The sequence below is a fragment of the Rhineura floridana genome, chromosome 10, assembly GCF_030035675.1.
Source record: "Rhineura floridana isolate rRhiFlo1 chromosome 10, rRhiFlo1.hap2, whole genome shotgun sequence".
NCBI lineage: Eukaryota > Metazoa > Chordata > Lepidosauria > Squamata > Rhineuridae > Rhineura > Rhineura floridana.
The window spans coordinates 43,499,321-43,522,891 of record NC_084489.1 but is presented as its reverse complement, the minus strand read 5'-3'; the positions used below and the strand labels follow the sequence as shown (position 1 = coordinate 43,522,891).

At 40.2% G+C, this 23,571-nt stretch overlaps 1 protein-coding gene across 1 annotated transcript in view; it reads left to right on the top strand.

Annotated features, from left to right (window-relative positions):
- LOC133364817 (histone deacetylase 5-like) overlaps positions 1 to 23,571 on the top strand; it is a 76,100-nt gene that overhangs the window by 11,345 nt on the left and 41,184 nt on the right. Inside the window, exon 3 of the mRNA XM_061585680.1 lies at positions 22,018 to 22,151. Within this exon, the coding sequence (XP_061441664.1) occupies positions 22,018 to 22,151 (134 nt within the window). The remainder of the gene's footprint in view (positions 1 to 22,017; positions 22,152 to 23,571) is intronic.

The window sequence follows — 23,571 nt, the reverse complement described above, 5'->3', positions numbered from 1 at the left end:
TCACTCAGTTTGGAGAGGTCTTTTTGGAGCTCTTCGCAATCCCTTTTTGTTTTAACAACCCTGAACAATTTAGTGTCGTCAGCAAACTTGGCCACTTCACTGCTCACTCCTAATTCTAGGTCATTAATGAACAAGTTGAAAAGTACAGGTCCCAATACCGATCCTTGAGGGACTCTACTTTCTACAGCCCTCCATTGGGAGAACTGTCCATTTATTCCTACTCTCTGCTTTCTGCTTCTTAACCAATTCCTTATCCACACGAGGGCCTCTCCTCTTATTCCATGACTGCTAAGCTTCCTCAGAAGTGTGTACAACCATAGTGTGAAATCAGATACATATCAAGACATAGTATGAAGAAATATTTATATAAGCATGAATGGCAAAGATGTTTATTATTTACACAACATGTAAAGATATTTATGGTGCAATTCTATGCATATTTACTCAGAAGCAAGTCCCAATGTATTCAGTGGGGTTTACTCAGACAGGGAAGCATGCACAGGACTGCACACACTGGAGATGTAAAAGTACCTACACCCCATATACTAGTTTATTGCCAAAACCAGTTGGCCATTGCAGAACATTTTTTTAAAGTATTAATTTCCTGCCAAATAAAAGCTAAGTAAACCCTCCTTAACTACTTTTTTTTAAAAAAAGGATCGGAGGGGGAGAGAAAGATTTACAACACAATGTTCACTCAAAAGTTCAATTGCTTTTCAGCACAATCCTAACCATGTCTACTCAAAAGTAAGTTCTACTGAATTCAATGGGGTTGACTCCCAGGTATGTGGAATTAGCATTGCAGCTTTACTCCCAGAAAAACTTCATATTGGGAAGGTTTTCAAAACAGGTTATGAATAAGACAAATAAACTGCCCTCTTCTACAGTCCAGTAAAATTCAAACTTGTTTGACTCCTTAATTAGAAAAGTATAACAGTGCAGCTTGTACGCTTTTTAACATTTCTGTTCAAAAGTTATTTGAAAGATAAAATGTATAATATGCCATTTTTGTAATTAAAGTCTACATGTACACTTTTATTATAATTATAACTAAAATTGTTTACTGTGTATGCCCACCAAGATCCTGCTGTGATCTTCTGTTGTAGTGCAATCTTATGTATGTTTACTCAGAAGCAAGTCCAATCCTGTACAGAAAAAGTACTCTTTATGCTGCTGAAGACTATATATTTACTGAATTCCTGATGTGAGACAAGCAGGTAATGGAAATTGTTCTCAGAACTTGAAATGGGGTTTAGCTATTGCCTGGGGCCGACAAATCATGCTGTTTCTTGGGGGTTGACAAATCATGTCAATCACAATGCTGACTTGGCTAAAAACCTGAAAGGGCAGGGATTAGAGCAGTCGGTACTAATGGAAGTTTGGAGGGTGGCTGACATTTTGGTTTATATCTTTTGAACCAGACCACCTAGAACCTTAATTTTTTTAAAAAAATTAAAGCTAAGAGTTCAGAGATTAAGGTGACTCACCCAGAGAGGACCCCCAAGAACTGGAGTCTCCAGGCAAAACCCGGACACCTGGCAACTGCCAGATCATCTCCTTGATTAGCTTCCATTGGCAGATGAAGATGTTATTCCAGAAAGCATTTCCTGGTTTGTGATCATTGATTTCTGACATATGCCAGACTATAGAATATTTTAAGTGGAATTTTAATTTTTGCTGTTTGTCTGGATGGTATGGTAGTTTAAGATGTGGTTGTTTTTATATTTTAATTTTAAATGCTCTACACAGCCTTGAGTGCCTTCAGATGGAGAAAGAGGCTGATAAATACAATAAAATTAAATAGACAAATGTTGTATGTGTTTAGCAGTTCTAAATGTATTACGGAGGTGAGGAACCTGTGGTCTCCAGATGTTGTTGGACTACAAACTTCCCTGACCATTGGCTATGTTGGCTGGGACTGATAGAGTTGAGTCAACAACATCTGGAGAGCCACAGGGTCCCCACCCCAATACACTGGTTGGGGCAGAGAATAGGATTATACAGGAGGATGTAGTCGCGATGACATCCCCATGATAAGTGTGATGCACAGACCAATTCTCATCCCCATTGACTAGAACTGAGAACTTTGAACTCTAGTCTAAAATTAAATTCAGTTGCACAAATGTATTGGTGTACTACGAGTCCTTCACATTCCAATTCTAAACAGTTATAATAATGCCAGTGACCTGAAGGTAATACAAGTGATCAAAGAAATAAAACAGAAAAGTGTGGCTGTAGAAAGCCAACTAGGGCAGGTTTCGTTGTTATTTCTGGATTGAGAGGGATCGGAAAAGAAATGTTCCCCTTGCGGCAAATTATTTTGGCTTTTTGTATATTTCTGACAATATTTTGGACTATAAATCAGGAAATGAAATGCTATAAATAGGGGCTTGCAAGCATGGCCTTGGAACAAACTAATGTGTAACTTAAGCATAAAAAGCAAGCATATCAGCTTTTTTTTCTAATTCAGGTTCTAAGTGGGATATACAGTGAAGACCAAAGAAGTAAAAATAAAAGGGAAAAGTGACTTTGTATATTCACCCATTGATTTGGTGTTAAAAAGGCTTTGTTTAATAAATTGAGTCAGTTTGTTTGTTTGTTTACTCTTTAGCTTTAGGAAATTGCAGCGCATCTGTGCTTGTGATTTGTCCAGCACTTACCTGTACTGCACTCAGACACCATGTCAATATTACAAGATCAAAACTGGTAGCTATCAGGGTTGTTCCAGTTTAGATAGGAACCAGTGTTACCACTAACCACACTTCACTTGAAGCCTATTTTGGATTTTTTCGATGCAGTGCATGCTGGCTGGAGGTGGAACACATCTCAGGAAAACAATTCTCAAGCAAATTCTCCTTATTTGAATTTGCCTTTGAACCATTCACATGTATCACTCCCTCTAAGAGCAGGCTCAAGGGGTGGATGTCAACAAAGGGAGCCCAGCAGGACTACTGATGAGAAGAGTTCTGCTGGATCAGGCCAAAGGCCCATTTTAATCCAGCATCCTGTTCTGGCAGTGACAACCAGATGCCTATAGGAACCCCCTTTCAGTATCTGAATGCAACAGCACTCTCCCCGCTTGTGATTCCCAGCAACTGGTATTCAGGAGGGCGGTATCAGTATGCTCAGGGGAAGCCCAAGGGGAGAGGAACAATCAAAAGTTCAATAAGGATTGGGGATGTTGAGTAAGGAATACCTTACTTAAATTCTTAAGCTTATAGTATCCTGGTACTAGAAGAGAGCATGGCAGCTGGCTGGAATTTGGAAGCAGAGCACTCCTGCTAGAACAGGTATGGAGAACCTTTGGCCCTCCAGATGTTGCTGAACTACAACTTCCATCATCTCTGGCCATTGGCCATGCTTGTGGGGGCCAAGGGTTCCCCACACCTGTGCTAGGAGATGAGGATACACTACATTTTTATGGCAGTTCCCACTTGTTTATATCCTATTGCTGAACTTGGTCAATGGATGTATGGAAGGGCAACTAGAGAAACTGGAGGGTCAGGTGAAACTGAAGAGGTTCTACACCAATGGTAGCCTCTGCTCTTGCAGAAAAATACTGGTAGGGTCAATGCCTCACTGGATCGGCTAGCCAGTGTAGTTTAGTGGTTAAAGTGTCAGACTGGGACCTGGGAGACTAGCGTTCAAATCCCCACTCGGCCATGAAACTTGCTGGGTAACCTTGGTCCAATCACAATCTCTCAACCTAATGTATCTCACAGGGTTGTTGTGGGGATAAAAGAACCAAGTACGCCACCTTGAGCTCTTTGGAGGAAAGGTGGCATATACATATAAATATAATAATAATAATAATAAGCTTGCTGAGTCCTGATAGATGGCAGGTTAGCTGGACACAGGAGAATAAATTGATCTCAACTTACCTCTACCCAAGGATGTCAACAGCAGCTGCACATGTCTTGGAATACCTGTTTGCTCTTTCCATACTGTTTAGCTTTCTCATTACTGCCCCAGCCTCTGGAAGGCAACAGATATATGCTTTTGTTTTATAATGTTATTAATACTACTAGCTGGGGAGCAACCACAAGAGAAGGTTATTGCACTCATGCCCTGCCTGATGACTTCCCTTAGGCATCTGATTGGCCTTTGAGAGTAATGGGATTATGAACACGATAGGCATTTGGCCTGATTCAGCAGGACTCTTATGTTCTTATGAATGAACTGCAAAACAAATGAAGACCTTAATAATGAAAATGAATTGAGTAAGGAGCAGTGGCGGTTGTTGGCTCCATGTCAGTGAGGCAATGCAATCTGCTCCAGTTTTTAGTCTGAACTTTCAAGGATCTGTCCAAGGTAATTCTTGGATAGATCCTTGAAAGTTCGGACTAAAACCTGGAGTAGATTACACTGCCCCACTGACATGGAACCACCAACCACCACTGGTAAAGACAGACAAATTTTTCTTGCCTGTGCCTACAGCATAAAAGGGAATGGATGACAAAGGGAGGTGGGCAGCGGGAGTTGGGAAGAAAGGGGAGAAGAAGATGGAGAAAATTGAACACAGAATGAGAAAAAACTGACCTTAAATAGCAGGTTCATTACACCCTCAGAAATAATGATTTGATGGAAAGGGTTGCTTTTTCTTTTCACAGGCTCTGGGGACTAAAATGCCTTTCCAAAACCAAAATATTCTTATGTAAATTAGGAGCATACAAAAACCCAGTTTTATGATTTGGGTTGCAGTTTAATTCCTTTCTATCTTTCTGGCCATTGTTTAAAAAAGCAGTCAAAACATCAAAGGAAAATGGCATGTGTTCTAAATCAGGGCTCCAGCACTGAAGTATGACAGCACAAAAATTAAAACTAAATAAATGTGCTGTTTTAACTCTCATATTTTCCCCAAAATTGCATCTTACGAAATCAGCTCCTTTAAAGACATGGAGGTTGGTTGGTTGTGGTTTCCCCCCCCCTTCTAAATTCTTTTATTTGTTTGATCTTACTTTACAAACTCTGATGTTGGTGCCATGGTTAAAGATCATTCTGCCCACTCTCCCCTCAAGAAGTACAATATTAAAATAGGTAGTTGTCACAATACGTTTCTTTGAACACCAGATCCTGACTGCTTAGCTTCTCAGGTATGCACAGAATAAAATGAAACATTTGCATTCAAAAGTGTGTCATAGTGTGGCTTGACAGGCAAGTATGAATTTTCCTTAAAAAAAAACAAAACCCTGACTTAAAATGTGATGGTGATATTAAAAGCAATAATGCAAATGTTTCTTCTACCCTTCCTCAAGGGTCTGAGTTACAAAACGATAGTGTACATTTTTTGAAACCTGCTTTCTTAACCTATTGCGTATTGTCTTAGAGAAGTCTTTTAAATGAAGATTGGGGGGGGGAACCAGAAATTCTGCGTCATCTTGCATTCCACACTTCTGGTTGTTTTATTCATATATAAAGTGCCATTTGGGGGGGGGGGAAACTATTTCCAGAAAATGAAACTTTGGAAAATTATCTTTAAAATTATATAGAACATGTTAACTATATATGAAAATGAAAATGGGTCTGTAAGTTGACTTTTTGTGGAATTATGTTGTATATCCTTGAGATGGCTCCTGAAGTGAAATTGCTCTTCTTTAGCAGGAAATACTGGTAAAATTCACAAAGATACCATTTTAGATGTTCTTGGGCGAAGCTATGGAATGAAAGCTATGGAATTATAAGATCCAGAGTTGTGTGTTGCTACAAATTAAGCTATTTATTTAGCGAAACCAAGAGAGCAGCTACATTCTGATCTGATACTGACCACAGTCCTCCCAACTTTCCAGGTGTGAACATTGACATTCTACTGAAGTACTGGAATTGGCGGCACATTGGCTCATTAATCATCTAAATCATTTCATTTCTATGGGCCTATGCTTGTTTTAAGCAAGTAGATTGCGATACTTCAGATACAATCATAGGGTAGAGACATATTTACTGTTGTGCTGGTTCCAGTGCATCTCCACCTCTCTTTTCAGAAAACAAGGGCACACGATGCCAGTTAAAGTCTGCCCCTTTTTACTCTAAAACCCTGGTCAAGTCAGCTTGAGTGTTTTTTTTTTTTTTAATTCAGCTTTAGGCATGTTTCACAACTGATTTGTAGATCAACCTGTTTATCTTCCAGTTGTGACCAATGGAAATACTCTGCTGTAGGCTCAGGCAAAGACAGTGACTGGCTCAACACTTTCTGTGGGTGGTCCTAAAAGGTCTGAGGGCAGCAGTGGGGAAGGGAGGTGTGGCCAGCAAAGGGCAGAGTCGCTTCTAAACACAGCCAGAAAAACCATTCTTACTGCTTTTGAAGTGACTAGTGTGCCCACAGCCATAGTCTAAGCAGTATCTCCAAGAGTATGAAGCATGTTTGACTTCAGTTGCTTGTGGGACTAGTATTTCCTGGGTTGCAGCCCAGACTACATAGACAAAGTTTGGGTGTTGGTGGCAGAAAGCAATGCAATTATGCTTGATGGAGTACAGTGAAATTGTCTAGATGAAAAATGGTTTGTTCTTTTCCATTCTGGCTGAAGTTTTGCTTTCCTAAGTTTGTTTTCCAATTTTCCCAATATCTTTCAACAGTGCAGAAAGACTTCCAGACATCACAATCCAGTAGAATTCTTTGTAGGCTGTTGTCTCTGAACTTTAACCCCAAGGTACAACTTCTGGGCAGCAAGACCAGAGACCTAAATTATGGGTCACATTTGTAGTAAGTCCCAAGAGGCTCTGAAAAAGATGTGATGCCCCAATCAGTGATCCTAGTGCCCTCCAGATGCTTTGGACTAGATGGTGGCCATTGGTCAAGGATGAAGGTAGCTGAACTCTAAAGCAACTGGAGGGCATCATGTCAGAAAAGGCTGGCATAGATCGACCTCTCTGTGAAAGAGATGTATAAATTTCCTCTTGGACATTGCTTCTGAAACACAACAATAGATGCAGAAGCCACTTCTAACTTTGCATTTTCCACTTTATAAAGTTCAAAATTGCTCCACAGTTTAAAAGATAAAATGCAATTTGCTGATTTGTGATGTGTGTGTTACTAAGTGCAAACTGGAAATGAATCCAGAGTACATGCTATGTGCACTCATTGTGCCCTTCTCTGGATGATGTCCAATGTGTGTAGGACCAGGATGTTGGCTGTATCAAGCCTTTTCTCTCTCACATACACAATATCTCTGGCTCCAGTCAATATAATCTATTTCATTTGTTGTCTTAGTCATTTACTGACACACCACAGATCGTTTATTCTTTTGCTGACACACCCTGAACAAATCTTTCAATTGCCAAAATCCACCCACATATACTCACTTAGGAACTATATCAGGATAAGAGGAGGATTCATTTGTGAAGTTTGGATCCAAGTAAGCACATTGCACATTCTTAAGTCTGGATGTGGAATGCAGGATCATAGAATGATGACTATATTTAGATATTGAATAATGAGAAGGGAAGATTCTGTTCTTCTGTCTGAAGCAATAAAGCTACCATTAATATTTTGTATGCAATTACACTTCAGATTAAGCAGGCAGTTTAACCCTGTTCATACTCCAATGAAAAGCTGAAAGCTTGCTATGAAGTATTATCTGCAAAGTAATATTATTGGGCAGATAAGACAGAGCAATCCAAAATTCCCCCTTATACTTGAGTCAAATCTTAGCTATTATCTAATTTGATGGGAACCTACTATCTCTCATTCTCCTCACCACCACCCACCTCCAATCTGGCCTACCATACTTTGCAGTTCTAAAGTTGGCAGAGATTATGTATATGAAGTGGGGATGGATGAGAATTTCAATTACGTTAGCATTTCAAGCTGAATCCATCAAATTAGCACTTCCTGAAACAGTATGAGAAGCAAAACAAGCCATCCTTTGAAATTCGCACTGATTCACATTTTGCTATGCAGTTTGCCAACAAAACGTTGTTTACAAAAATGCATATATTAGGGGAAAGTGTGCATCAAAATGAATATATGAGTGAAAATAGCATGTGGAATGCATTATATTATGAGATATGGCTTGCAAAAATGTGTATATTAGTCAAAACTGCCTACAAAAATATGTTCATGAGAAGAAAACCACATTAAAATGCTGGAGAATGTTCATGCGATTTTTTTTTTTAAAAGCAAATTGCTGCAGAAATGTGGAGAACTTAATTAAGATTGGAAAAATGAGAAATTAAGAGAATCAAAATTAACAGCTCTTTCCATCCCAAAATTTGAAGTGATGTAAACATTCCAAAAGTGCTATATGCAGTTGAATAAAATTCGCTGCTTTTGCAACCACATTATTTTGGGGAGTAAAGAGAGGTGTGAATGAAATTCTGGAGATCCAGACGTAAGCCTTGTTCTGGAAGTGTGCTTTCTCCCTCTTCTCCCCATGTACTGTATATATGTCTCTTTATTGTGCCTTAATAACCCTCCCTCTGAATGACTTTGAGTTATCAAAGATCAGCAGCCACGAGAACAGATCCGACAAGACATACAGTTTTCTTTGCCCTTTTGACTGGTTAAAAAAAGGAAAGAAAACCAGCAGGGAGATGCTTGGACCGCTACTTCCTCCTTTTTTCTTAGAAGAGACACATTGCTTTCTTCTTCTTTTAAGAAACCACATTCCTAGGTTTCCTAGGCTAGTTCCAATAATTCATTTCTTAACAGGAAAATGTTCTGGTTTAGGAAGGATTACTCTGAAAAGTTTTGACAATAAAATTTCAGCAACTTCTAAATTGTCCGTGTTTCCTAAATACCCAGCCACTTAGGGATCTGCCTCTAGTCTTCTGAAGCCTATGCTGATTGATAACAGGACTCTCACTATCCAATGTGGAATTTGAAGTGGTAAAACCAGCTATGTCATCTGTATACCAGGCATCGTTTAGGTGCCTTGAGAGAACTTGTAACTAGCTCTCCAGGCATCGAAACAGCTTCTCAGTACCTCTGTCCAGGCTCCAACGGACTATACAGTGTTGGCAAGGACTTCCCAGCTTCACTTGACACATCTTTGTAAAAGAACGTAACAGAAAGTTGCTCAAGATGTTTTATTTGGAAATTACAATTAATCAGGAGGCTTTGAGGGGCCAAAACTCAATTTCAACAGAAGTTTCCTCTGTTTTGCTGAATTTCATCCATTACCTCTGCAATAAAGAACGACAGGCGGTGCATTTCTGACTGATTATGGCATGTGTCAGGTGGATCTAGGAGGCAGGAAGCCAAAAGGAAAGTGACTAACTACCCAATATGTGCAGTAATCCCTTAGAAATGCACTGTGCTTCAGAGTCCTTCTGCTACGATGAAATGGAATTGATTAAACATAGTGGCCCACATCCAGAAGGTGCTGAGCACTTTTGACACTCAGTGAAAGGGTAGGTGCTAATCAGTGCCAGGAGATTTAGTCTGGTCCCCAAGGCCATTTACTTACAGAAACCCCACTCCTGTTGTACTTCTGTGGGTTTTAGAAGGGTAGATTATTTATGCACAGGATCCAGATGAGGCCTGCTGATTAGGGCCTTTCCCTGAGGTTCGGGAGACTTCAGGGTTCAGTGTTTCACCCAACCACAAATATTTGGTGGAATGCTATTAGCGAAATCATAGCAAAGTCAGATTGCATAAAAACAGCTCTTTTGACCCACATTGCAGTATCCTTGTCAAATATTGTCTTAGCATTGATATTTGTAAGCTGCTCTGTCCTTCGTCAGCTGAAGAGTAGGATAAAAAATTAAATGAATGAAATAAAGTTTGAGGTTATAAATGGATTGCTGCATAATGCCCCTCCATGTTTCTGAGCCTGTTTTTGAAAAGTTCAGCTCATCAGCATTTTCAAAAAAAATCTGGCCTCCAATTTACCCACCTGTAACCTAGTTACCTGCTATAAGTGGATATTATAAAGGTAATGACTGGATGCACGATTGTGGGATGTTTGGATAATTAGGTATTATAAGAACCATAAACAGGTTTAGCTTAGGCCGGCTGGAAAAGGAAGCGAGCAGAGGAGTCAGTGGACCTGTACCAAGTCCCCAGAATGCACAGATGTGGCATAAAGTGTTCGTTCCCACCCGAGCCATCAGTCTGGCTTCAAAGGCCTTTCTCCATGTCCCATTGCCATTAGAGATGTGGTTGGTATACACAAGGAACAGGATCTTTTCGGTAGTGGCACCTAAATTGTGGAATATACTCCCTGGAGATCTGCCACACATCTTCTCTACCTTTGCTTAGATGGACACCTGAGAGCCATCTGTTTCAGCAGGCTTTTTTGAACTGCTGATGGTCACTGTGTTTTTTTATTTTAACTGTTTCATTGGCATTGTTTATAAGTTCGTTAAGCTGCATACTTTTGTATAAAATTTAATTTTGATATTTTATTTATGTTTATGTTTTACAGTGAGTACATTAGCCAGATTGTTAGCCATAACATATAGAAAAGTGAGATACAAATATATTGAAATAAATGAATAAATGACAAAAATACAAGTTTTACGTAGGCTCACTTACCTGGGAGTAAGCCCCATTGGATGGGATTTACTTCTGAATACACATTCAGTATTCAATACAGGATTGCATTGTTTATTTCATGGCAAAGAGAGGCTCTCATCCACCTATCAGAATTTCCCATTCATTCACTTCATTCCTGCCCAGTGTTTTTATATTCATCTACAACAAGGTAGCCAGATATTGTTAGACTGCATCTCCCATCAGCCCCAGCCAGCATGGCCAATGGTCAGATAGGAGTTGCAGTCCAATAACATGGTGGGCACCATGCTGGGTACCTATGAGCAATAAGTTGTTCATTTCTCCCCCCTTCCCCTTTCAGCTGTTTTCCTCATTTCTGTGGGATTGGTTGGAATTTTAATAATTGTATTTTTTGTTAGTTTAGTTTATCATTGCAAATTGTTGTTTTACACATTTTTAATGTAAAGTTACTTGACTGGAATTAGGTGAAGTATATTTGAGGAAGGGATGTAGCCCAGTAGTAGAGCATCTGCTTTGCATACAGGTTCTATTTCTGGCATCTCCAAGTATGGAGACACTCCTGCCTGAAACCCTGGAGAGCCACTGCCAATCAGTGTAGACAAAACTGAACTAGATGGACCAATGATTTGACTCAATATAAGGCAGCTTCCTATGTTTCTTTTATGAGTAATAGTAAAATGCTTAACATGGCAATCCTATGTACACTTAGTTGAGAGTAAGGCCAAAAAAATCAGTGAAACTTCTGAGTAAACATGGAAAGGATCATGTGTTTTCATTGATCCAAATGTCAACTGAAAGAAATAAAACATTTGCTATTTATACAGTTGGAAGTACTGTCCACAGAGAATGGCTCAGTGGTAAAACATGTGTTTTGCATGCAGAAGATCCTAGGTTCAAACTCTAGTATGTTCAGATAGGACTGGGAAAGACTCCTGTCTGAAAACCTGCAGAGTCAGTGTAGACAATACTGGGCTAAACAGACCATGGGTCTGACTCAGCACGACAGCTTCCTTCCTATGTTCCTACATACTGGAATATGGCTATGTGGAAGACAAAGATGGGAAAATACAACTGAATAGTCTGAGGTAACTAAAGGGTAGAGATACACTTACTGTTGTGCTGGTTCCAGTGCATCTCCACCTCTGTCCTCAAAATGGGGGCACACAACACTAGTCAAACTCCACCCCTTTTGAAATCCTGGTTGGATCAGCTCCAGGATGGGTTTAAAAAAACACAAAAAACTTCAGGCAGATTTTGCAACTGATTGGTAGATCAACCCATTTGCCTTCCAGGTGTGCCCAATGGAAATGCTTTGTTGCAGGCTCAGGCAGACAACACTGCTATGGGCAGTCCTGAAAGGTCTGAAGTCCGCAGTGGGGAAGGGAGGTGTGGCCAGCAGAGGGCAGAGTCGCTTCAAAACATAGCCAGAAAAACCATTCTCACTGCTTTTGAAGCAATACCGTGCCCACAGCCAAAGTTTAGAAAATGAGGGCACTGCTCTGCATTCTATGGACTTGTTAAAACAGGTTATTATTGAGCCATCAATGATTAATTATTGAAAACAAATTACTGTAGAACCAACAACCACATAATGAAATGATCTATTATATAAATGGCAACTTCCTGTAAAGTATGTTTTAAAACCGCTGTTATTTACTTAATGTACAATTACTGTCTAACACAATCAAAATTAAAAGCTGGGAAGGAGCATAGAATTTAAATGATTACTGAGCTCTCTTTCTGTTTTCCCTTCAAATAAATTAAAAGAAACACAAGTTATTGCCAAAGATCTATATTTTATAATGAGGTATTTTAAGATTAGGATTAATAGCTATGGGAAATGTTTTTGCATGTGTTACACTAATGGGAACATGTGACACTTGGGGTCTTCTTATGGTAGTGATCAATTTGGAGATACTGCATTCATGATGCAATCGATCCAATCCAACAACTAGGGAAGGTTGGTATAAAGCACATTTTGCATGCAAAACATCTCAGGTTCAGTTGCTAACACCTTTAGGTAGGGCTAGAAGGACTCCTGTCTGAAATCCCAGAGAACCACTGTCAGTATAATACTGAGTTAGATTCTGACTCTGTATAAGGCATTTTCCTGTGTTCTACTTATTTGCTGCCAAGCCACAAATCAGTGGTATTCACACTTCCAATAACTCCTTACATTGGCTCATTTGTTAAGGATTGTCTGGAAATCCAGCAGAAGATTCTGTCTTGTGCTGTAAAGTGTACCTTTAGTTCAGACACCTGTTGGGTCTCGCCACTGGCCCTCATAAACTAAGAGCACTACCTAGCATAGTGAACACTCTCTTGTAGCTACATGGGAAGACTTTCAGGGAAGCTCATAAGCCAGTGCTGATCTTTTTACTAAGAAACCTCTGAGAAGCTTCCAATGTATTCTGGGGTTTCCTGGAACACAGTTTGAAAGCTGCTACAAAACAATGTATGGTTGCTGGAAGGGAGGAAAGGAGCATGATCTAAGGCATGTACTGCAACAACATTACTAAAGCTAAGCAGGCCTGGGTCTAATTAATACCCAAATGAGAGACCATCTTGGAACCATCTGTCTGAAGTTCTATGATGGAACAGAGGCAGTATAAAAATTGACATATACTGTATATATATGACAGGGTTGGTGTAAAAAAGAACCCTAAGAAGAAATAGCAGAAGCCTTGAAATTCCCTACCAACAGTTAGCCCCTGGACAGTAGACTGACCAGGCACATGGGTCATCTAGTCACCCCCCACTATGGTGGGATGGATTGTATTTCTATTTCAATATTAATAATTATTCAAACATTTGCATCTATCATCATATAAAAATTTTGTGCAAAACAGTTGTCTCTGTTTTAGGGATGCATTCCCTCCTTTTTCAGCATTGCTAGTCTAGAGGAGAGAGACAGCAGCCCTCTAAGCTAGCACCTTTTTTAGTGCTTACTAGCTTCAGCTTGGTGCTGGAAGGGTGAACTATCATTTCATGCTTCTATGGATGTATTTATTTAGGACACAGAGCCTGATGACTCAGGAAGTTATGTAAAAAAAAAAAAAGCCCTGACCCAGTTAATTTTAGATGCTATTGTTGGAAGCATATCAATGAAAATTAATCAAACGGTCATGAAAGAACCACAAGGATAAAGTGCAGAACACTGGTGGGCGGGAAGACTCTTGGCAGCGGCCACTACAAAGGTTTTAATAAGAGGAAAACACATTCTCAAGCAAATTAGAGAGTGATGGTATGATTAAATGGTAAATAATGGTTAAGGATATGACAAAAAGACAGGACAGTGGAGCTCGGAAGTTGCAGGAGTAACGTTTGCTCAGTGTGCTCTGAATAGCCAGTTCCTTTCCCAGTATGGATTTCAAGAAGGGCAAAGGGAGCGCAGTGACCCTGCAGTAGCAAGAACAGCCCTTAAGAGGAATTGCCTGTGAAAGCAAAAATGAGAGATTCCAGTGGACAAGAGTAATGCTCGTGCATGGGAGCAATGTGTAAGGGGAAAGATTTGGTTGCACCCTGTAATCTTTAGGCTATTGATCAACTTACTGTTGGACTAAAATGATTATCATTGACCAGGATCTAAAGAAGAGCTCAGGTAGTTCCATGCACCAAGGGGGCTTTGGACTTACATTTCTCAAGCATCTCTGGTCTACCTCATACCATGTGTCAAGACACTTTTAAGACTAAAGGGGCTTTTAAAACAATTTCTGACATGACATTGGGGCCCTTTCTTTAAGGACAAAAAAATTAAAAACCCACTGGGCTTGCCTAAGCCCTTGGGTACATTAGGAGTAGCCACCTGGAACTTAACTGCTGCTGCTGCTATGTAAGCACTTACCTCTGCTAGGCATTGCACAGAAATAAAAATAACACAGCCCTACCCAAAAGCTTGCAGCCTAAATAAACTGAAATTCCCAAGCCAGTCTTCCATATACCACCATCTCTGAGTCACAAAACAGAGAGGGAGGAGTGCAGCATTTGCTGATGGAGTATAATTACTGCATTTCATATTTAAGTTTCTTTTACCTACTTGACAATTTGACTTGCAGTACAATCCTTTCCATTGGGTTCAGTGGGGATTACTCCCACAAAAGTGGGTTATAGTATTGCAGCCTCACATTCATAAATCAGTGCCGTTCATTGCTTAAGTGGTCTGCCAAGTCTTGTTGTAGAGTTATATCAGTGGGCCTCAGGGATGAGATCAAGGGATAGTAAGAGGTAAACAGAACTTCCCCAAAAGAGTCTCCCCTACCTCATTTGCTCCTCCAGCTTTCAGCAAGAGTGTATTATTCATTTAATGTCTATCGTGAAATCTTGCTCACCTAGTCATGATATTTGCTACCTCTTAGCCCTCCTCTCCTAAACTAGTTTTTTCTGGAGCTGCCCCTTGAGGACTTAGGAACATAGAAAATTGTCTTATAGCAAGAAAGACCATTGGCCTACTTTGCTTAATATTGTCTGCACTGACAGGCAGTGGCTCTCTGGTAGGAGTCCCACATTACCTGGTTAGCCAGGTTTTACCCAGATTCTAGCCATGCTACCCAGTGCCCACTTAGTCCACTAAGTGACCCAGATTCCCAACTTTCATTTTTTTAAAAAGGAAGTCTCTATCCCTTATGGGTCCAGAGATACAAAGCAAAATGTGGAGGCAGTTTTCTGCCCATTTTATGAGAAATCAGCCTATCCCCACCTTCCATTGTTCTTAGCCAATGAGGGACACAAAAAATATCCTGGGAAAATAAAGAATTTTGGTCATATGCATATACAGAATCTAGCAGTTTAGAAAACTGCACATGCTCACTTGATCAACACGTGCAGTGCCACCGCTTATCCATAGACTTTATGGTTGAGTCAGCAAGGAGAAACAACTTTCATCTCAATTGCCTCTGTGTCTCCGGGTATGTGACTTGAGTGGTGAATGCATTGGGAGGGTCTGCCTGCCATCGTGGAGGATGGAATAAATGGGTATGAATCCACCAAATGTCCCTCCCCTGAACAAATACAAGATATAAAAGCAAACCTCTATGTAGAAAAGGCTGAGGTATTAGCATTGCATTTTCCTGTCCTTCTCCCACCCTGTTAAATGGTGCTTACTCCCAAGTAAAGTTGCATTGGAATGCAGCCTCACTCACCCTCTTGCCTGCCAGAGCCTCTGTTCAGCAATTCAGAAAAGGCTAAAGAATATTTTTTTATACATATCCTTCTTCAAAATGACTGGCAGTCATCTTCCCACCAAAGACCAGCCTACTTCATTTCTTTCCCCCCCCCCACACGCAGGCATGCACGCACACACACAGGGGTGTAAACTCCCCACTTAAGACAAATAGTAATGGCTCCCCCCCCCAAGACCAATAGGAATGGAACAGCTGTCCTGTCTAATGCTAGCACAGCTTGCCAGGTCTCTAGAATTCACTGCACTTTTATTTTATTTTTTTAAAAAGAGGTGCCAGCACTCAAGCCTCCATCAAGTTCCAGCCTTTACCACAGAAGGCTGCATTTTCCCTCTCCCTGATCTGGTATATGACAATCAGTGTACGAAAGACACTTCTCACATGCTCAGACACTACTTTCTTTAGATAAGATGTTCGACTGAACTGGTAATATTGAAATCTTTATTTCTATCTGCATTACAAGTTGTAGAGTTGTGTTCATTTCACATTTCCTAATTGTTGGTACAGAAAACCTTCCATTCACAATATTGCTTTTTATTGATACTTTGCTGACGTTTTGTTTTATGCTGGATTTTTATACTGCTGCATTGACTTGTGTTTGTTTCTATTTTATGTTTTATTATGTTTTTATATTGATTGCATATTTTTATTATGTTTGTATGTTGCCCTCTGTTTTTAACAGTGGAAGGGCAGACTATAAATCCTCTTAATAAATAAATATTCCATAGTGTTGAAAACTAAAGTCTAGGCATTTAAGGCTGATAATGTAAGGGTTTTTTAAAAAAAAAAGATCTTCACAACCTCCCCCAGTTTTTGGTGGTAATTACTAGGCACAAAAACAAAACAACTGGATAATGCAGCCATTAATATGCTTAAATTGCATAAATAGCAAATAATGTGCATAATATGCAAATTAGCCTGCCTGATTTGTGGAATTGGAATATGGCAACCCTATTCTCTGGGGCAGATGCTGTTAGTGTTAGAACACAGCTCTCATCAGCCCCAGCCAGTATGGCCAATGTCAGGGAGGGTGGGAGTTGTAGTGTGGAGGGCATCAGATTAAGGAAGGCTGCTCTAGGGTTTCAGATATAACTGGTTTTGCCCACCCAATCTCCAATGCCAGGGAGTGAACCTGGAACCTTTTGTATGCAAAGCATGTGCCCTACCACTGAGCTACCACCTTTCCACAGCACAGGGACTTACCAGAGGTAATTCATATGTAAAGTTTACCTGCTCAGATTCATTAGTAATCCTACTCATCTCCAAATAGGTCACTGAAAGAAATGGGGCTAATCTAGCATAACAGCTGCCTTAAATTCAGAAATTATTTGAATTAGGTTGGCAAATATTGGGACCCACCAAACTAGTGGTTCTTGAAAGGCTTGACTGAAAAGCCTGATTTTCCATTTGAAAAAGACTTTCCATTCTAAACTTTCTCTACTAAACAGTTTGTAGAAAATGCCGTTGTACTATAAATCTTACATACTATGGGGGGGGGGGGAACACCACCTCTTTTATAGGATGGTATGCCCAAATGGAAATGGGATTTGTGAAGCCATTGTCACAACTGGCACAAAGCATCCATGGTCTCTGTTGGGAGGCCAATGCCAAGATCTGCTCCTGGTTTCTGAGGTTTTGTGTGACTCAGAAAGCAGGGGATGAAACTAGCAAACACCCTCATTGACCTTTCCCTTGTCCTACCTCCTCCAATCTGACAGGAGTCTGGAACATCAGTCTTTCTGATTCTTTTGCTTGCTTCTCCAAATGCTTGTGACTATGTTCTTGTTTTGCCTTGGGGTTTTTCTTAATTATTTGGCACAAACCAAAGCCCATAGAAAACCATGTCTGGGATTTCTATTCCACTGTTTTGCGCCTCTTGCACTGCAGGAGGATTTCCTTTAGGAAGCTAATGTCTTTTGAAGGTTTTTGGAATGTGCAGGATCCAAACCTTTCTTCAGATTTTCCACAAGCTGCTGTGGGGCTGTTGGTCAAAGTCATTTCCACTCTATGCAGCAAAGTCACCTGATCTTTCTTTCTTTCTATGTTCAATTAGGCCAAAGAAAAGCCCCAGTTTCACATTGTCATTGTGATGACTTTGAATATTGATAAACTGCAGTTGATGATGATGATGATTTTGACTAGGCAATTGTATAGCAAAAGTACTGTGTGAGCATTTTATGGGGCTTAATCTGAGCTTTGGCTGACTATATTTATCCCAGATCCTAATGTTTTATTTACTTAGTTTCTTACATTTGTATTTATGCCGTGGAGCCCAAGTGACATACAGTGCTCCCATCCAGGAACTGAACAGATCCAGCCCTCCTTAACTTCAGCAAGCTGGCTGCCTCATGTGCCTTTAGACCATACCTTGGGCTAGGGATAGGCAAGAAATTTGATTCAGTTCACATTTTCGAGCCAAATCTATCAAATCTGCACTTTCCAAAACAATATGAGAACCGAAACACAGCCATCCTTCGAAAATTGCCCTTATTCAAATTTTGCAATGCAGTTCACCAACCAACCAATGTTTACAAAAATGGGTATGTTAGGGGATAGTAACATACAAAAATGCATTATATGAAAAGAAATTGCTTGGCAAAATGTGTGCATTAGTTAAACCGGCCACATTTTGTGTTTATTCGGAGAAATTCACACTAAAATGCTGGAGAGTTTTCATGAGGATTTAAAAAAAATAAATAAATCACAAATTGCTGCAAAAATTTGGAGAACTGCATTTAATATTGGAAAAATGAGAAACGGAGAACAGAAATTGATAGAACTTTCCATCAATACTCTGGGTCACAATCATTTCAAATGTGCTGGGGAATGTGAAGAAAACAGTGCCTCTGAGCATGTCCAAAGTGTTTTTCCCTTACCACTGACCATGCTCAGATAATCTCTTATTATGAGGCCAGGTTTCTACTTCAGATGCTGTGGCTTCAAGAAGACTCAATCCTTGGCAGCTGTTCTTGTAAAATTAACATCTGGCATCATCTCCAGAGTCAGCAACAAATATTCCACACTGATATTTCCTGGAAGCATTAGCAAGTAGGTTGCCTTCTACTGAAGTGAAAGAAAGAAAAAAAGATCACATTTTGTGGTTTATCCCAGGGACTCCATAATTCGTGGTACCTTTTACAGGGAATATATTTCACTGATCTTGCTGGGAATATGTAAGGGTTTTTTTTTAACCACAGCTGCCAGAGACATAATTCCCTGACCTCTTCTTCCATTGATGTCATCAGTAAAATCTGTGGTAGAATGTGAGCATAAATGTAGCCTCTGAAGAATGTCACAAGCCTCCACTGCAGTCCACATACTCCAGAGGGGTGGCTGTGCCAGTCAGTTACAGCAAACACACAGTATGAGTCTTCAGGCTCCTTAAAGGTTTGACAGGTTTACTGTGGCAAAAACTTTCAAGGACTAAACTCCACTTCATCAGTAATCTAACCAGAGAATCTACTTATAACAAAACTAGATAGATAGATAGATAGATAGATAGATAGATAGATAGATAGATAGATAGATAGATAGATCTTTGTTTATTTTTTAAAAATCAGATATGAGGGTGGGTACAGAAAGAACTAATCAAATCATAAAATAATCGACAATACATGCTAAAATCCACCATCAAACAAATAGGGTAGTTAAAAGCAACAGAGCAGATGAGCTTTTATCTCCCTGGCCCCATTCTACCTTTGAGGATAAAAGTCCATTTCATCAGTCTAGTAGAATGGGTATATTCAACTAGGGCCTTATTACTGCCTGCTATATTAACATATTTTCAGTTTTGTTGTTAGTTGTGTAGAACACCCAGATATTAGCTTTGTCTTTCATCCAGGTGCTGGAAACCTGTGGCCCTCCAGTGGTTGCTGGTCTACATTTCCACCATCTTTGCACATTGGCCATGCTGGTGGGTCTGATAGAGCCCAACAACATCTGGAGGTGCACTAGTTCCCCACCCTCTACTTTAACCTTTCTGCCCTTTACAGGGCATTTCTCATTCTTGGTGTGTGGGATGTGTTTTAAAAGTTCCAGTTGCCTCATTTTCAGAAATCCTTAGCTTGTATTCTGAAGCAAAACTTGGTGATTATTTTAATCCATGTTTAAATATTAATTTTCTGTTATTCGATTTCATATACCAGAAAGACTTTCATGTTAGTCTTTTTACCGGAGAAAGAATGGGAAGACCTGTGGTAGCTATGGGCTGGATTCAGATCAAGTTGGTTGCACTTGGACCCCATTGAAATCAGTGTGAGAAGTTAGTGACTGACCAAGTGAAGTCCCATTGATTTTAATGGAAAGTAAGCACAACTAACTTGTGGTGTTATCCAAATCCCTCGTGGGCAGCAGCGAGGCTTAAACGAGCAACAGAGCCACTGCCACATCAAGAGCTCCGCCACATGCTTTCTGCAAGGCAGAAAGTGGGGAAGGGGAGAAAGAAAATGTTGTACTTTGATTGGTACAGCAAAGAAGCCCATATTAGGCAGATTGTGGTCATTTGCTAGCAACGGTACTGGCTCAGGATCCAGGGGACCCTTGGCTGGCCTAGCTCCACTTTCGAAACACTCCATTTTGATGGTAGCTTCCACCTACAGATGAATGAATCCATCCATTTTGTTTTATCTCAGTTTCTCACTTTTCCACACTTAAATTCATTTCTCCACATTTCCATAGCAATTTGCAGAAATCCTCATGAAAATTTGTCAGCATTTTAGTGCAAATTTCTCCTAAAATACCAGTTTTTGTATACAAAACAATATACATATTTTTGCAAACAATTTACCCTAATAGAAAGCATTTTTGTATGTTATGTTCACAAATGCATGCATTTGTCCCTTAGCATATGCATTTTTGTATACATAGTTTAGTGACAATTCAGAAAAGTGCAAATTTTTAGGGATAATTGTGTTTCAGTTTGTGTATTGGTTCAAGAAATGCAAATATGGAAGCTTCTCATTAAAATGCAAACAAAATAAATTTTCTGCTCCATCCCTACTTCCACCTGTAGTTTAGATGGCACCACTGAGAGCTCTGTGTTGGCAGAGACCCCCAGCTCGCAAAGCCTGGTACAGGTTGGCAGAGGAACATCTCCTCATCCAAATCCCCTCCACAGGGTTGCAGATCAAATGTTTGGTTGCTCTGCCCATCTGAATCAAGCCCTGGGAGTAAGCCCATTGAACTCTGGACTTAGTTCTGAGCAGACATTTTTAAGATTGCACTCTTATTGTGGCATAAGCTTTTACAGACTAGATCACACTTAATCTGCTGCATATGTGCAGCAGACACTATTGTATGGTGGGCCAATAAGAAAAAAAATCAGATGATGTTCCAAATTCATTAGGAAACCTTTCTGCAAACTTATAGAAGAACACATTACTAAAAATAAAATAAAATAAAAAGTTGGTGCCATATGTATGATCTAATAAAGTTTCAGAATGTAAACAAGATACTGGATCAAGATGGATTTTCTGTTCTTAACAGAAGCAGTAAAAAAGGTGTATACAAAACATAGTTACATTTCTTGCACAGTTATACTGTCTATAGAAGTAGCCTATTAGTCATTAATTTCCTGTAATACAAGGATGATGATTCGCTGTGGCCTTGCACTGCCTTGATATTCTGCATCTGAAGATCATATGTGTAACATACAGATGGAAACATATCCTCAAGGTAATACAGAAAGTGTAAGCTGGCGAAAGATCAAAGTTTATTCACATTCCATTCCTTCCTTGCTTTTTATTGTCCTGTCTAAATTTAGTTTTTTGTAGAGGTTTCACCACCACCACCACACTGGCCTTCCTCACAAGGGAAAGTTGAGATTAGATTACAGAATTAAGTTTTTTTAACCTGTATGTAATTTGAAAGCAGTAAAATAGTCACAGCGTAGTAAAACAGCAAACCTGGAAAAATAAAGTTTCTAACAATTCAAGCTCTAGAGCAGGGATGGGGAACCTCTGACCCACCAGATCCTTTTGGACTCCAACTCCCATGAGGGCCAGCCAATATTGGCTAATGGTTGGAGATTATGGAGGTTGTAATCAGCATCTATAGTCAACGTTTGGAGGGCCACACGTTCCCCATCTTTGTTCTAGAGGTCTCTGATCAAGCCTAACAAATATGGCAGTATGAATATTGATAATGGAGAATTATTAAATCCCTGTAAGCTCACAGTTAATTCCTCTGTAGGCGCAACTGCAATGAAGTGATGAGAGAGCCATTATGTGGGATGAGTCAGTAGTGGCACACAAACACTTACAGCTTATGACAAAGTGCTGCTACCACCACTGTGTGTTGTTGCAACTTTCGAACATACCTTAACATACAGCCTGTACTTAACATGTGTTCATGCTCATGTAACAAATTCCATGGGTTTTTTTTGCACATTAGGTTTTGGTCACCTCATCAAACAGTTGTTGACGCTAGCAGGTGGTCGCATGGTGCTGGCCCTGGAGGGAGGACATGACCTTACTGCCATCTGTGATGCATCTGAGGCCTGTCTAAATGCTCTACTCGGAAATGAGGTAATTGATAAGATAAACAATGCACACTTCCTGGATATCTTGCTACACCATGATAGATAACATGATAACAGAGGGAAAGTGGTGGAGTGGTTTTCCCCTAAATGTAGAATGAAAATGTTATTAGGATATAGATTCATAAAATCATAGAACAGTAGAGTTGAAAGGCACCTATTAGGCTGTCAAGTACAACCCCCTGCTCAATGCAGAAATCCAAGTGAAAGCATACCTGACAGGTGTCTGTCCAGTTGCTTCTTGAATGCCTCTAGTGCCAGAGAGCCCACGATCTCCAAAGGGAATTGGTTCCATTGTCATACTGCTCTAACAGGGAGTTTTTCCTGATGTTCAGCCGAAATCTGATTTCCTGTAAGATCAGCCCATTATTTCCTGTCTTGCACTCTGGGATGATCGAGAAGAGGTCCTGGTCCGCCTCTGTATGATACTCTTTCAAGTATTTGAAGAATGCTATCATACCGTAACTCCCTTCAGTCTTCTCAAGGCTAAACATTTCCAGTTCTTTCAGTCTCTCCTAAGGGTTTTGTTTCCAGTGCTTGAGGGCAGAGCTTGACATGTGGTGGCAGGCCCTGTGTCTCCAAATGTGGGTGGCAATGAACAATTTGCAAAGTAAATGTGGGGACCTTTTTCAGCCTGAGGGCTGGATTGCCATTTGAGGAACCTTCTGGGGACCACATGCTGGTCGCTGCTGTGGCCAGAGGCTTGAATGAGTGGAACAAGGTAAACTAGTTTCTACACACACACCTCTTCATCCTCTATCCAGGCAAACAAGAAACATCAGAATTCAAGGACACATTCCAGGCAGGCAAAAACACTCAAGGAAGTTTTGAAGTGGGGCCAGGGAGGGGCATGGCCTGGGAAGAGATAGAGAGGTCTGGAGAACCACCTTCGGCCTGCCACCTGTGGTTCTCCTTAGTAGGTGGGATGACAAGTGTCAAAGGGAGAGGTGGCAGCAGGTGGGATGAGGATTCAAACTCCTGGATTTATTTATTTATTTACTTAATAACCCTGTATCCATTTATTTATATGTTCCCGGGGCAGGTTATAGCAACAGAATATGCAATTATAAAAACAAATAAAACCATTACAATTATAAAACACATTAAACTGTCCCAAATGGAAGAGAATAGCATAAGTTCAGCATAGAGGGTAGGTTCTACAAAACAAAATGCCTTGTCAAAAACCTTCCCCTCCCTCTTACCAAGTAAGGACTTTACCAGGAGAAAAAAAAACATTGGAAGTAAAGCACCAAAGTTAGTAACAAGTAACCTGAACCAGGGGTGGCGGGGGGGGGGGGAGGAAGATAGACAGAAAGGCAACCTATTCTTCCCTCACTGATTCCTTCTTTAGTAACAACTTGTTGGTTTTTCCTCAGGCTTTACTTCCTTCCTCTTCCTTTCTAGACAGT